Source organism: Xylocopa sonorina, chromosome 4, assembly GCF_050948175.1.
Source record: "Xylocopa sonorina isolate GNS202 chromosome 4, iyXylSono1_principal, whole genome shotgun sequence".
Lineage (NCBI taxonomy): Eukaryota > Metazoa > Arthropoda > Insecta > Hymenoptera > Apidae > Xylocopa > Xylocopa sonorina.
The window spans coordinates 11,440,296-11,456,227 of record NC_135196.1 but is presented as its reverse complement, the minus strand read 5'-3'; the positions used below and the strand labels follow the sequence as shown (position 1 = coordinate 11,456,227).

General features: G+C 32.3%; 2 protein-coding genes across 7 annotated transcripts; one reads left to right on the top strand and one right to left on the bottom strand.

Moving 5' to 3' along the window:
• Window positions 1–2,624: 2,624 nt before the first annotated feature.
• On the top strand, window positions 2,625–10,449 carry LOC143423023 (nose resistant to fluoxetine protein 6). Of its 2 annotated transcripts, XM_076894062.1 has the most exons (13): window positions 2,625–2,747; window positions 3,141–3,371; window positions 5,771–5,926; window positions 6,594–6,814; window positions 8,011–8,219; window positions 8,299–8,554; window positions 8,639–8,799; window positions 8,897–9,065; window positions 9,173–9,366; window positions 9,458–9,587; window positions 9,670–9,862; window positions 9,939–10,084; window positions 10,270–10,449. In XM_076894062.1, exons 2-13 carry the CDS (start codon window positions 3,143–3,145, stop codon window positions 10,414–10,416), a joined length of 2,211 nt encoding a protein of 736 aa, XP_076750177.1. In that variant the 5' UTR covers window positions 2,625–2,747; window positions 3,141–3,142; the 3' UTR covers window positions 10,417–10,449. The 2 variants fall into 2 exon arrangements, with proteins under 2 accessions (XP_076750177.1, XP_076750176.1); XM_076894061.1 differs by lacking the exon at window positions 2,625–2,747 and having other exon boundaries at window positions 2,936–3,371.
• Window positions 10,450–11,592: 1,143 nt separating this feature from the next.
• Tms1 (serine incorporator TMS1) lies at window positions 11,593–15,398 on the bottom strand. 5 transcript variants are annotated; one of them, XM_076893934.1, is made up of 11 exons: window positions 15,232–15,398; window positions 14,652–14,816; window positions 14,398–14,582; window positions 13,999–14,208; window positions 13,833–13,917; window positions 13,564–13,747; window positions 13,298–13,498; window positions 13,080–13,118; window positions 12,062–12,224; window positions 11,804–11,977; window positions 11,593–11,715 (listed from the first exon to the last, which is right to left on the bottom strand). In XM_076893934.1, exons 1-10 carry the CDS (start codon window positions 15,256–15,258, stop codon window positions 11,839–11,841), a joined length of 1,398 nt encoding a protein of 465 aa, XP_076750049.1. In that variant the 5' UTR covers window positions 15,259–15,398; the 3' UTR covers window positions 11,593–11,715; window positions 11,804–11,838. The 5 variants fall into 5 exon arrangements, with proteins under 5 accessions (XP_076750049.1, XP_076750048.1, XP_076750050.1 ...); XM_076893933.1 differs by having other exon boundaries at window positions 11,593–11,977; XM_076893935.1 differs by having other exon boundaries at window positions 11,593–11,977; window positions 12,062–12,209.
• Between the last annotated feature and the right edge of the window lie 534 nt (window positions 15,399–15,932).

The window sequence follows — 15,932 nt, the reverse complement described above, 5'->3', positions numbered from 1 at the left end:
TGCTCAATCGGACAAAGAAATAGTATCGAATTATGTTGGAAGATGGTGTTATCTATCAGAATCAATAACAACTGGGACTCGCGTTAGCACTTTTAAACTGCAATTTATATATTGTGGTATAATTGGATGTAGAATTAGGTATCGTATCTATACAAATTTTTAAATATTTGAACCGATCGCATTACATTTTTACATTAACTATCAAAATATTGCTAAATGCTTTGATACACAACTGTTATTAAATATTTAATGAAATATTCAATATGCACCTTGTCGCACGCAATAGAATTCTAATGCAATCCACTATTTCATTTCTATTTGTCGAGAGAAAATCATTCGTGCAATCGAGGCCAATGAATTTAATATTTATATGCCTAGACCATAGAGTCACTATCCTTGTTAAAACGGAGTAAAGATTCCTTTAACTTTACTACCAGTTGTACAGTTTCGACTGTTTATAAAAACCATCTTTCAATGGAACCATTCAATCAATTTCATTCCCTAATAATCGCAGGGAATTAATTATTCGCTTAACGATCCAAAGCTTTCTTTGAAATTTTTTTGCGCCGCCTTTTAAAAGATTCACCGCATTACTCATAAATGTCACGTACTTTGTGTAACTGTATAAATTTCCAGGTGGACAATGCGGAACAGAGGACGTCGCGCCATCAACAAGTAATTACGTAAGCGACACTTTCGTCAGAACATTTCTGCCTAAATAAACCGCGCGCTGGTATTTGAAAATTTCGTATCATTTTAAAAGATCTAAATCTGAAATAAATATATTTACCTTTTTAAGGCAAATAAGAAGAAAGTGTTCTCTTCTTACGATTTCGTTAATACACTCTCTCACACAATTTTATCGAACGTACTCTCAACTATTCGCCTCTTAAATTTATATTTCCACTTCTTTTAAACATACATATGCAATATTGAAGAATGATTCGGCTAGTTTCGTATGATAGTGCACTTAACATTCTTCTTAGAAATACTACTTCATATCCTTCTAGAACATCGTTTACAAATTTCTTAGCACAATTTATTATTATTACAGACTGATTTAATATCTTATCTTTTATATATTTTTTTAAACAATGACTTTTACGATATCCCTTCTTTTTTATATGTTACTTGCATATCTTAGAAATTCGAAACCTTTTTAAAGCACATATTTTTCAACAAATTAGCGCTAGGATATTTATCAATTATGGGACAACCATACCATACTTGCCAGGATTAAAATGGATAAGATACAAATATATAAGCATACGGTATTCATTGCATACATACAATCTGGCAATGCAGCTGGCAGCTAATAATTAAAATAACTAACGCACTATAACGTAATGTTACAGTCTAAAGAAAGCCGACAGCTTCTGAAAGCGTCGCGTTATATGAATGAACAATGAATTATTGTCACTTTTCCTCGCCCAGCAATCACTGATTCATTGACATATACAAAGTGTCAGAGGGATCGACGTTTTTCGTTAATACTACCGGCAGATACATTTACAATTTGTATGCATGGTTGACATACATGTATTGCTTTAAATAATTCATTATTAAAATAATGCAGCCGGAAAATAAACCACTTGGCTGGTTACAAATTACATGCCCCACCAATATTATTAAATTTCCTTCTAGTTCTCTAAAGAATTAAAACTCAGTGATAGAAATTGTTTCTATGTTGCTATTGTATGTATTCTCTTTGCAATGATAACTTAAATTTGATTACGTTTCATTCAAATGAATTATGAAATCGTAGTGAAAGTTGTAGAGTGCGTGAATAAAATTATGCAACGAATGAATTAAGTAAACAAAATGCAAACATAGATAATGTATAAATATTTGTATTGCAAGGAATACATTTTTTTTATTACGTTCATTAACTGTGTTATACTTTTTCCCGTGTTGCTAGGTCCATTGCCAGATTGTTCAGATATAAATTGAGAATATTCGTTTTTTATTGTAAAACGATAAGTGGAAAGTAAGATGTGCAAATATACATTTAAAGGATTGGAATTTGTAAATTACATATTGATAGTTTGCACCAGTTACGTTCAAATGTAAGGGGATGTAGGCAAGGTATATCGGTTCTTCCATTAAATATTGCAAACGTGACAAAGATTTTAAAGAAGTAGGACCTGTAAGATACATATCTATGATCAAACACGTTTGTATTGGAATTACAAGTAAATTATGTTTAAAATATTTTTCTGTTTAGTTGATAACACAGTAAAGTTCAACGTACCAACGTTTTAACATACGAAGAAATGCGAAATTTGTATTACTTCGGCGTCTTGCTGCGGTCGATCAAGAAGCAAAAAGAAAACATTGTCCTTCGTCTGTTTCACCTGTCTTCAGGGATACCTCATGTATAGTAATGTCTTTCAAGTTTTTATCAATCTATATTTTCCGTGCGATGTCTTTCTTATTCAAAAATTTATAAGACTGTGAATTAAATGAAGGAATTAAAATTTGTAACTAGTGATTCAAACATTGCACACAATACCAAGCGCGGTGCATTAATTACATTTAATGGTCGATTAATTTTATACTAGAAATAAAATTAGCGATAAACTAATTAAGGATACTATTTGACATTATAGGGAAAAGTAGAAGTTGAAGAGGTGTCGCAATTGTCCTCAGTTAATTTGACATGGAATAACAAGGTCCTTCGAAGATGCTCAGAGTGGGAGAGGAGGAACATACTCACCCCTCTTCTATCGCCTGATTCGTAAACTCAGGTGAGTCCGCCGTTTCACGATCACTCATAAAGCTCGTGTTCGAGCATTCGGTAGCCTAGTTTTACAAATTCTCTTTTCCCAAAAGCCAGCTAATTTTCATTTCCCGCGAACTAAATCACGTGTACTTTTTCGAATATTCTATCAAAAACCAGCTGTGAAATTCACCTGTGAAGGAATCTCGTTACCATTCTTGTCCTGTACAGCTATCGAGGCTGATTTCGAATGTTAGAGAAAACCGTAATCTCGCGTCAAGTTAATGTGACCATTGCTTGTGGCAAAATCGAACTGCATCGATAATCCGAAGAAATTCATTCGATCCCAAACGCTCGTAGCGACTATATATTTTTTTTTTAAATATGGGAACATTCATCAGATTATGGACAATTATGTTAGTGATGAAATTCTCCTATGCTGGGAAATCGGTGGACGTACTGACATCCAACAGCTTGAATACCCTCGAAGAGGACGAGATTCTTCGAGTTCTGTCACGAAATAAGACCACGTCTACAAATAATTTCACGCTGATCGAGCTGATTGGGAGTCTAAGAAACGACACGTTCGAAGCGAGCAAGGGTGGTTGGCGCATGGAAAAGCTGAATGTCCGGCAGACAAACCCGTTCTATGGTAAGTTTTAAACAAACATTTTAGAAAGGAAAGATTCATAAAAACAACTGACGTAACTGAGAAGAGTTGGAACGTCAAAGTTCTAAGCACTTCGTTGATTAGGTAACTAATACATTTTAATGAACATTTCATTCCTAAAGATTTGCAAGCACTTAATTACGTTATTCCACAAGATTCTTGTAACGGCATTAACAAAAATAAGAAAATACAAACCTTTTACACGCTACTAATGGGACATGTCGCATTTGTTATGTCAATACAAGTCTTACTGTTTCAATTAGCAAACGGTAAAGATATACTTTATGAATTAACGATAAAAAGAGAAATCCATACTACTAATAATTAAACGTTTGTGAACATTTGCAAGAATTTTCTGTATTTAGTTGATGACGAACCTGGTCTTCTGGATACTATTGATACTGACAATGAAACAGTTGTTTTAATATGATTCCGAAAGGGACAAATATGATAGCTTACGTTAAGACGAATTCAACCATTTGTAAAATCATATTCTTTCTTCTTTTCAAGCTAAAATAGCCTTTCGTAGATATTAAATCGGCAATGTGAATGAACCACGTCCTCTAATCGTTTCAACCAGCGTATTTGTAACTATGCATTATTCAAACTCATCAATGAGTGCAATGATTATTGAAGCAACACCAGACAGCCAGCTCACGTGTTGTGTAATTTCTACTGTCTAGTTTGTTAATGCGTTATTACCTACAGGCAATCAGAACTTCATTTGATAGAGAATTAACAGTGAGTAATAACATATAACAGAATTTTAATTTTGTGTTCCATGAATAATTAATATATCCATTAAAGTACTCAAGCATATGTAAAAACTCTGTAAAGTCAAGTATTTACAATCGCTATTCATATCTAAATTCATTTGGATTTTGTTGCAAACGAATTCAGATGAATATTCCTTGATACTCATTAATTCTGTTATTCGATATTTTTATTTTACCCTTTGCACTCGGCTCTTCCCAGACGTTAGCAAGAGAAATTGTTGGTAACAGATTGTTTAAAGATTGCTAACGTCTCCTAGCAATAGAAAATTTCCATTTCAATAGAAAACTTGAGGGAGATATGTATTTCTTAAAAAGCTGCGATGGAATAAGTTTATCCACCGTAATCAGTAATCAATGCTGATGTCCCCTCAGAGAGGTATTGCTTTGCGTTGATAGCTTGAACGGTGCTTGAATAGAGTCAAGTATCGACACAGATAATTTTATTGACTCGATAATCATGAATAAATGATAAATCCATTATTTCGAAATAGATAGCTCAAGGCAACATATCCGGTTTTTCAGCTCAGTCGATCGTTATTGCAAAAATAACGTTTGATTGCGATACAAATGACGGAAATCGGGTCATCCTCTATTGGGGTTATATTAACACTCCTGACAAACATTTGTGCTCCGTTACGAAAACGTCTGTGACTTTCACTGACAGTGTACTTGCATGTTGTAAGTATATTCTAAACGCGTGTAGCAGATTTGTATGCGTGCAATTTAATAATTAACGCGGGGCTTCATATTAGCCATTTGACATTTGTTTCGCATGACGACTGTGAATTATTATGCAATTCGTGTAAATATGAAAGCACAAAAATTGGGATTAATTTTGCATACATAATTCCCCGGATATTTCACTTTTCAATAATCATTGTACGTTCTAAATCGTGTGTAAATAATTATTCATGCGATTTCATGTTCATTTTGCAACTAGTTTCATTTACATCGCATCGGGACTAAAACGTCCTCCTCGTTATGTATGAATCGTTGTTGAAATCGGTTCGCACCAAATTCGACATCGTTCAATCACAATACTGACGCTAATAAAAAATGTATTCATTTCAGTTCGTTAACCCCTTGATATTTATGGTCGCGATAACAACATAATTACACACGAAGTAATTACGCAGGATAAATTTCGAGTTAGCGAGCATTAAAGACGATGCTACAACCTTCCTCTAAATATCCGAAAATTCCTCACGCGATGGCGTGTAGCGGTAATGTCACAATCATTGTTGAAGTTTGTGGAAAAATAAAAGTCACGTTTGCAAGAAAGTATCATAACGTGTGTAGTAGAGCATGTCAATGACAAGGCCTTCGGCGACAACACAGACTTTTCTTTCTGCACTGAAATCTCTGCGTGTACGCGAAACACGTACTTACACGTGCGTTACTCCGTTGCGATACACTTGTACTCTCCAGACAGTAAGTGAAAGTCTTTCGTGAATCAACTTCCCCTTGGTCTTGATTTTGCGAGTAGCTTTTTTTTTAGGAAACATCGAACGATGTCTATTGTGTATGTAACATATCAATCGTTGGACGTCTAAGTTTCTCATTTTTCAATTGGAATAATCATCTGCTCTCTTTCTTGCGTTTTAGATGAATTCTCCGAAGATATTGATCGAGAGGCGAGAAGGTTGTTCCAGATTCTTCCAGCCTACAATCCTGGGGTTGGACGTGTAAGCCCACAATGCAAGAGGCACGCTGATATTTTTCAACAGGAGCTCGCTAAGTTCACTTTATGGGCCCTCAAAAGTAAGTCGATAAGCATTGATTTGTGATATCTCGTAGTGATTGTATAAAGTGTCGAAGGATCTAAAGTGTTCAAGAACTTTAAATACTGTCGACAAGAGTACATGCATTTCCTTTAAGGAATATCGCGTCACATATTCGTTTAAGATGATGCACGTCGTTACCAATAATCATTTCCATTGACACAACGAATATGGAACTGATACGGTGACATGACTGGCGATCTAATCAGTATCACCTAATATATTTATATTCATATGTATATTACAATCGATGTTGCAACAGATGCGGAACTAAAACATTAATTCAACATCTAAACATGTACAAGTCTTTGTACCTATTGCGTAAGTGCACGTACAAAGTGCGAGGTGTTCCGAGTAAAATACACAAAGCTGAGTATCATTATGAGGGAGGATCCTAATAACGGAAAACTTTAAGCTCCGTTACAGCTTATCAAGGAAAATCTGATCTACGATCTTTAATAAAATTATAGCGTAAACAGTGATCCACGAGAAGAGGAAAACGGAGAAGAAAAAAGACAAAGGAGGAGGGCACCAGGCTTTCCCATTAGTGATTGTGATTTTTCTGATTTTCAGATATAGGATTTCAATGCATATCTCCTCATATGTAGCTTTTTCTTTCAACCTAAAATAACGTTTTTGTTCCAAAGTGTACGATGCAACGGCAAAAATACCGTCCGGCCTCCTAAACGGAAATGCCAATCAGTTTGGCGACTTCGACGAATGTATCGGAATTCAAGGAAGCGACGGAATTCAAGGACAGTACTGCTTAGCGTACTTCCAATTGAGCATAGACGAATCGCGGCTGGATCTAACGCATCTTCACCAGCTACTGCATTCTCATTATGCGTTTAGAAGCAACATTACCGATGTAAGTACATACCGCGTATTTTTAACTTTTTCCTAACCGCGAATACACATTTTGACGTAATTGTTTAGACGATTAGAGTAAATATTTCCTTGACCATTGTGGTACTCTAAGAATACAAGATTTTAGCGAATACCAATTTACATAATTGTATAAAAATGTTACCAACTTCTCAGAGTCATCACTTCTCAGAGTACCGTATTTATGTTTAATGTAACCCTGGATAAGTTACATTCTACCTCTGTTAAGTGGAATCAGTCCCGTCATCTTTCTTTCGGTGACTCACGATCACGATAAACGTGAGCAGTGATGGACAGCGTATGAATCTTACATGATCGATCCTTGATAGATGAAAGCAAAAATTTTGGACAGTCAAAATGACGTTTACTAATAAAAGCACGGTTGGATATCAACTATTTTCAATTGTACAGAATGTTTCATTAAACGAAGTAAAAGATCGATTCTGTGATCGAAGATGAAATGAGAATTGAAAGACGTTCTGTTGTAGATATAATGAAATATTTGTACAAATGTAGAACTGTCTCGCAGCCGAAATAATGTAGATTGTGTTCTGGTACTTTCGTCATACGATCGTGTATACAATGTAATTGCAATGCGAAACATGTTACAAGTAACAACACGAATCACTTTCTCACGTTACGTTACGTTGTCTAAAAATGTTGTAAGAAGAGAGGTGGCAATATATGGACCAGATTTTTGTTATAAAAGAAAAAATCATCCTCGCTCACTGATTAGAAATAAATTAAGAATATCGAGATAATTTGGAACTATATTTCCATAAATTTTGTAGAACTTGGTGGTTATTCCTTTTCGAAAAATTAAATTGAAAATAAAATCTCATAAATGCAAAAATAGATTTCAGTCACATATTGTTCTATAATTATATTTTCAAACTTAACACGAGGCAATAAATGATTTGCTTAAAATTCATAAGGCACTTCTATTTTCCACCGCAAATATGAATCTACTGAATATTCTCTCATTTTTCAATTCAATCACAACAACGTGTAAATATTTTATGATCGTTCTTGCGGTATATATTTACAACCACAGAATTCTTTTCTGATTGTGCAATGCTAAATTTAATTTAAAAAATGTGCATAGACCGTGTCGTTCTATAATGTACATTATTTTCTGTATTCTCTATAATTAAAATATTTTTATTTTCGACTTTTTAGCCGGGACATAGGGTACCACGATTTAGTATAATAAACTGGGGTGTATGCACGCCGGCAGCATGTTCTTACAAAGACGTTGAAACATCTATTCACGATATTCTTACAAGATATACTTCACAAACTGGGTTAAAAGTTACAGTGAAGGTGAACAAAGAGATGTGTCAAGTAAAGAGGGAAGAACCTGTACCAAAGGAAACTATGTTCGTTAGGTAAGAACATAAAAAAGAAATAACTGCTACATATAGATAATTAGAAAATAATATTTCTATAATATGATATATTTTTCAGTTTAATTTTCATGGTAATATTCGCGTTATCGATTATAGCGGCGTGTTATGATCATTACAAAATACCTGCAAGCCAGCTGCTTTTGTCATTTTCGTTAAAACGTAATGTTAAGAAGCTTGTATCATTAGATCGAAACGAGACAGACATAGCTACACTTCATGGGGTGCGAGCTATGAATGCTATAATGTTGGTATTATCTCACAAAAGCATGGCTCTCTTTTTCAACCCTTACACGAACAGAACAGAAATGAGCGAGGTATGATTTGCATCTGTATTATATTTATGGAAGATAGTCATCGATAATTTTAATGAGGACACCGAAAATTAATTCCATTTCTAGTATCTCGGTAAACCATGGACAGTCATTGGAAGAGCTGCTAGTCTGTACACTGATCCATTTGTAATGATATCTGGTCTATTAACATCATATTCTTTTATTGGAAAATTAAAAAAGACTGGCAATTTAGACATTAAGGATGAATATATGTCCCGCTTAATCAGGTGATAGAAATAATCTATGCTTCGATAAAAACATTTTCTCCCGCATTGTAAACTGGTAAAAAATATCTGTTAACGAAACACTAAATTTGCATTTTAGGCTGGTACCAGCTTTAGCGTCGTTGATGTTGTTTTGTACTTATGTACTACCATATCTTGGTTCTGGGCCACAATGGAACTTGGTGATAACTGAACATGCAAATATTTGTAAAAGGTCGTGGTGGAGAAATTTTCTGTTCATTCACAATTACTTCGGATTTGAATCCATGGTATGGATTTTATATTCAACTCTATAGAACTACCTATAATTAAGCATTAACAAATAATTTCTATAAACTGTTTTTTTCTCTTGTCTTTCTTTTTTGTTTAATTATAGTGTCTCACACACACTCATCACTTAGGTATAGACACGCAACTATTCATTTTTTCACCTTTAATGGTACTCCTTCTTTATAAGAGTCCAAAGACTGGAACTGTTGTACTTGCTATCTGTGCTTTATATTCAACCGCGCTTCGATACTTTGTAACATACTACAAGCAATTGAATAACTACGTTTTCTTTGGAACATCGTAAGTTAATCGATTCAAACATTTTAATTACGTTTGATATAATCTTTTTGCATCGACATCTGTTCTCCACAATTTACATACGTATTTACAGGATAAAACAACTATTCGACACTGCAAATTTTTCGTATACTCTACCATCGCACAGAATGACGGTTTATATAATAGGAATCTTTATGGGCTATTTATTAAGACATTTACCAAGAGACTATAAGATAAATAAAGTAAGTATTACATTAGTGATAATTTATGGATGATCGTACAATGTTATCTTTGTATTTCATTGCTTTCACATTTTTTTTTTAGATAATTTTATATGCAGGTTGGATCCTGTGCACAATAATGTTTTGTTGTGCATTTTTTGGACCCGCACGTATGGGATCTATAGATTATGTGTATGATCCGATAGATGCAGCAATGTATAATGCATTTGCACCAATCGGTTGGTGCGCTATTTTTGCATGGGTAACTTTGATGAATCATACTAGAAACACAAATAGTAAGCAGTTCTTCATATGACACAAATGTTAAATATTTATATAGCTAAGAGTGCGAATTAAAGGAATAAATTTCAGATTGGTTCAGTAAATTTCTATCGTGGAAAGGATTCTTGATCACTACAAGATTAAGTTACGCGATATACCTAACGCAATTTCCAGTATACTTTTACAATGTTGGTAGAACTCGAAGTGCTGAACATTTCGAATTTTTCCGTATGCAAGTAAGTGTTGCAATATAAATATTAGAGATAGGACATTCGAAACCTTGATACTCCTCGAAACTCAAAAGTTTTGTTAAGTTCTTTCGAATTTCAAATTCGTGAGTTTCAAGGGCTTAAAAGTTAGATTTTAACTTGTCTGCAATAAGTAAAATCTCTGAACATAATACACTATATTTCTTTTGCAGTTCAATCTAAGTGAATATTTATGGATTGTTATATTATCAGTAACACTCACGTTACTCGTTGATATGCCATTTCAAAATATTAAGAATTATTTAATGAAAAAATCATCAGTGCCAGAAGTAACTACAAAATCATTGAAACAACAATAACTTTCCTCACCAAAAAATGTTAACTTAAGCTAAGTGTGTATGTATGTATGTGCGTGTGTGCGCGTGCGTGCGTGTGTGTTCGTATATGTGTGATCAAAGTTTTTGTAAATAATATTTAGAATTTTTACATGCTTTTTAGTAAAATGGATTCCCACAACTTGCCCTCATATGCAATGTATATGAAAGCTAAGAAAATTATAATTTATGTCAACACCTTTATCTTTGACTATGTATAAGTATATGTATCTGTAAATATAATACCTGTTTTTGTAATTTTAATATTATGCCTTTAGAAACTATTGTTAACATGTTTATGTACAAAATTGAAGACATAAATTTTACAATTTAAAAACCTATAGTTCGTGATTTGCTTAGTAGTAAGCAGATGGATAAGGATAGATTTATTTATATATTTATGGAAATTTAATACTAATATAATTTTAAAAATACAATTTAAGAATCTCTTTGAAACACTTCTTACACCATTATCTCACTATCACTTCACATAACTTCACCACTATTTTCACATCACTTTACATTACTTCAACATTGATCACTAAATTTCAATTTTATGTATGGAAAATCTATACTTAAAATAGTAGAATGTGATCAGCTAAATCACAAAAATGTCGAAATTGTATTTTTTCATATTTACGGACAAAATTTCTACTTTCTATTAGAAAATATTTTTACCCTCAAATATACCTTATGTGTAATAAAAATTCAAAGTGGCATTGTGTAATAGAATATTTAATGATTTATTAATATCTATGATATATAATTATAATTATATTTTACTTATATATCAATATCATAATTTTTATATAGACTAGGTTTGAATTAATTTAATTATATAGTATATGACTAAAATAATGATACAATTAAATTTATTATGCTAAATTAACATTTAGTTAAATTAACACATAGTAATTGTAGTCCAAAAAGGAAGAACCTATTTATATGGTTCCAAGTGAGTTACATACATAAGTTCTAATAAGTGAATTTGTCAATAAAGCAGCAAACCTTTACTTTATAAGGAGTGTAAGATTTTTAGATCAACACATTAGTTGTAACTTCAAATACTGGTGGAGTTTGTCATTCTATTTATGAAACTCTACTATCATGATGACAAACACCCAGTATTTGTCTGTTTCTGATAAAAAAATTCTTTCCCACATATTTTACTTATTTTTGCATCAAGAATTACTTCCTGCTCAGTTACAACATCATTTTAAATTGACCTTATATAATAATCAACCTCTGCATATAGAGTATATGAATTGAACATTTATATGGAAGCTCAGAAACAATAACTAAATTTATATGCATAATGTTTCAATATGTGATAATATATATTAATTATTTTATATTATGTAAGTTTATGTACCTGTTAATTAGCAGTTCCATAAGAGAATTATGTATTTAAGAAAAATCTCGATTTTTTAATACTGCTGGTGCTATTAACGACCAAGTATACAGTCCTAAACACATCCAAGAGGATATAATTTTTACCCACATTGAAGCAGTGTTGGCATTCAAGGTATCTAAATTGGAATTGGGACTGAAAAGAGAAAGTAATGTAAATTAAATGTTTATAACAAACTGAAATTGTACGTGTTTATTTAAATGATATTAATATACTTACTGGTACCAATTAGTAAGAGTCATCATAACATACAAAGTGGCAAGCGCAAACATGAGATGAAAGAAACTCCAGTTATAAGCCACTGATTCTTCTTCATTATCCCAGACTTTAGCTTCATTTCCTTTCTCCGAATCAGGATTGTGACCTTCTATCGGAGTATAATCTGGTTACAATTAGGAAAACAAGAGGTAACTCAAACATCTATCTAAAGTATAATTAACAATGCCCCAAAGGTGACAACCAGGGTTAATAACACAGCAAAGCTCACAAATGATATTGCATCCATATACATATTTGGCAAATTTGTTTCAAATTATTAGTGTACGGAACAAAGTTAAGTAGTATCGCATACATTAGCAAACAAAAGTTGAAAACAGACTTATTTACTAGTTAATGAAAGTAAGTGGATTACAAATATTAACCTTTAGTTATTTGTGGGTCATTGTAATTTCGAAGCTATCCTATTACTTATGAAATTTTATCTACATTTCTTATTTGAAAATAACAAAGGTCTAATTTAGACTAATAGATACTTTAATTATTTAAAATATAAATTGTTTTATTTTATCGGAAACATTTACCACGTTGAGCGAGTGCAAAATTCCATGCGAGCAATTATTTAAAGGGGGTTTCGTGGAACTAAAGGTTAAGTTTAATTAGTAACTCACATTATAGCATGTAGTTAAAATATATGTGCGTATCTTATTTTAAGGAACATACTCGAATCAAACTTTATAAAATACTAAAAAAATATTTGTCAGAAATGTTAGTGTTATTACTAGAAAATTGTAATAGAAAATTAAAATGGGGAAAAAAGTGTACAAGATAGCGAAGAAAGCAGGCACACGCTGACTACTAAGCAAATCACTTGTGATTTTTGCTTCACTTAAAAATTTGTTGGCAAATCTATAAAAGTATAACACTATAAGGAATATGGCATTACATGTTTAGATAACAAAATAGATAGAATAAAAATGTTCAATTTAAATTCTATTTTAATTTAATAGTGTGTGCCTACCTTCGTTGTTGATTAGACTTTGTTCTCCTGTATTCCTAACTGCATAACAAAAGTACATCTTTTATTAAAAAGATTTAGTAGTTTAGCATAAAATAGGTAAATGATCATAACATAAATGATCACACATATTTCATAAATAGTTATATTTAATTAATATTCAACTTGAAAACTAAAAAATATATATCAGTTTTATAGAGAATTTAACAATTTTTACATACCAGCGCCATTATCCTGGATCAAAATGTTTTCAGACATGGTAATTTTAGATGATTTAGATGCTGTTCGTAAAGAGCTATACAGTACACAGCTAAACCAAATAACTAAACCAATAATGCTTTCTTTGTCAAAGGCAACATGATTTTGTGTATCTGTATCGTTACCAGAAATTATTTTTAAAAATCCAGGATTGCAATTGCGATCTATAAATAGCATAAAAATTAGTACATACATATAAAGAAAGATTAATATATTTTTGCATATGTACCTGGACTATTTGAAATTCCACTCCAAGTTAAGTAAACAACATATAATGAAACAACAGATGATTGAAGAAGACCAGAATGTGGTTGATGTTCTTGTACACTTGGGAGAATTGAAATAACACTAGCAATGACGCACAAGATCAAATTGAATGATATGAAAAATTTGTTTAAATCACAACTATCCGGCTATAATGAAAGACAAATAAGACATGAATATATCAAAATGTTTATCAAAACCATGGCTAAAAAACTGTTATGTCCAAAATCTTACATGTGTAAAGTATATAAAAAGTAGAACAATTCCAGTAATAGAAACGACATAATTAAACAATGTTGCACCCAAAAGTGCTGCATACCTAAGATACAATAAATAAAAATTTATTTTATGAAATTATTTTAATATGAATTAAATAAGTTGTAATAGAATATACACATACCATCCTTTTGAATCAGATTGCTCATGATTCTCTACCCAAGCATCTGCCCATGAATGAGCAAAATCAACGATAAGAATTAATTGAATGATAATAAAAAGAAACCCTCCTATCATTCCAAAATACATCCATACTGAACCAAATGATGTTTCGGGTATAAAGAAAGCCCCAATAATTCCACCAATTATTAAAAGATACTTAATAGCCCAGAATCTAAAAATTACAACTTACATATTAAAAATGACCATTAATCAATTCATTTTCATTTACAATTTCTTTCTCAGTCAATTTGCATTATGAAATTTAATTCTATTGACAATAGTTGCAGAGTAACATTGATTAACGCAATGTTTGAGATCATTAGAATAATGTGTATCATAAAATAGATTTTTTCTTTCATACCCATTCTGTATAGGGGCCCGAGGATCTTTCGAACTTCTTACTCTTATCATGATTATTGACATCAAGAAAAAATACAGTGCAATAATAAAACATATTCTGTATACTGCCAAATAGCCAACAGCAGATTCACAATCAACAGTGAATGTAGATGGTACATAATTTGAGCTGTTAGCACAAAACGGCACCTATAAAAATGATTTGTATAGTAAATAGATTCATCTCCTTTTGAATTCATTATAATTTTAACATGTTACCTTCTTAAGTGCTTGCTGTAAACCGGGAGACAATGTAATACAAGCGGCAATAGTTCCCAGCATTAATAACAATGCGTACATAATACGAGTACTGGTACTATTAGTGCACGATGGACATTGGGAACAACAAAAGCTGCACGCTGCGGTTCCACACAGGCAGCCGGTCTATACGATAAAATAAAAGAAAGATTTTGCTTGGTTAAGACCTTGGCAATGTATCTTGTATACAACTATTTAATTTCACAGATTCAAAAAGATTTGTTTATTTTAATTTCTCTTACAATACATTCAAACATAAACTCTATCACGTGTTTTTGTTATTGTTTATTTTCATCGAGTATAGATAATATGTTATTTACAGATAATGACTATTCAATTGTTATATGACAAACATATAATTTTCTCAATTTAACTCATGAATCATCGAACTTTCAACGAACAGTTATTCGAGGTTAAAGAGCGCAGAAATGAATAATTTATTCCTTAAAAGTAGATAATAAAATTATCAAATGAAATTTATCGAGATATTCACGTAATAATAAGTCGAGATGAAAATACACGCATAAGTTCGTCTTCTTACCTGCAATGAAGAACAAATGAGACCCATTGCGATGTTTTATTTGTGTCCCACTTGTTTAATAGATTCGACGCGTTCTTATAATTACAAGATATCGTGAAATGTACGAAACAACGAAGGACAGTGTGAAGATCGACACAACAGTCTTCACAATAACAATGGCGTCTTGACAGATGACCACAGACAACCTCTCTCAATCAACTGACTCGAACGTCATATCCTTTTACCCCAAATAAAAATGTTTCATCATTTCCCGCACAGATGGCGTCACAGGTAACAAAATCGAAGCGACACTGCCAATTAATATAATTAATATTATCGTTTAATATAATTGATATTAAATAGATACATTTAAAACAGAAATACCATTGTATTGTTGGTGCTTACGTGAAATTTCTCTGTTTCTCCTTATCACGTGAGGTAATATCGCGAGGCGTATTACCGACTCGTATGTGGCGCCTCACAGAATAATCAGTACGGTGGTTGAATGTAGTTGTGTCCAATGCGTGTGAACTTTGGCAAACGCAAGTACATTTTCGCTGAATATCTCTGTATGTATTGTAAGTTAAGGAAGGAAAAGAATGTTAAAGCGTTATTCACAGAGTTATTTTCAGCAGTGTTAAGTTAGCTGCTGCTTTATACATAGACGACTTTATGTAGTAGTTACATCATAAACAAGAATACCTCGTTCGTGGTCAGACCAA

Bases quoted from the DNA above. Each gene is read 5' to 3' on its own strand.
- LOC143423023 (XM_076894061.1), top strand. From the start codon at position 3,104: ATGGGAACATTCATCAGATTATGGACAATTATGTTAGTGATGAAATTC. The intron at 3,372-5,770 runs GTAAGTTTTAAA...CTTGCGTTTTAG, and splicing joins GCAGACAAACCCGTTCTATG to ATGAATTCTCCGAAGATATT. The intron at 8,800-8,896 runs GTGATAGAAATA...TTTGCATTTTAG, and splicing joins TATATGTCCCGCTTAATCAG to GCTGGTACCAGCTTTAGCGT.
- Tms1 (XM_076893933.1), bottom strand. From the start codon at position 15,258: ATGGGTCTCATTTGTTCTTCATTGCAG. The intron at 14,583-14,651 runs GTAACATGTTAA...TCATTTTTATAG, and splicing joins TACAGCAAGCACTTAAGAAG to GTGCCGTTTTGTGCTAACAG. The intron at 11,978-12,061 runs GTAAGTATATTA...TTCTCTTTTCAG, and splicing joins ACTCTTACTAATTGGTACCA to TCCCAATTCCAATTTAGATA.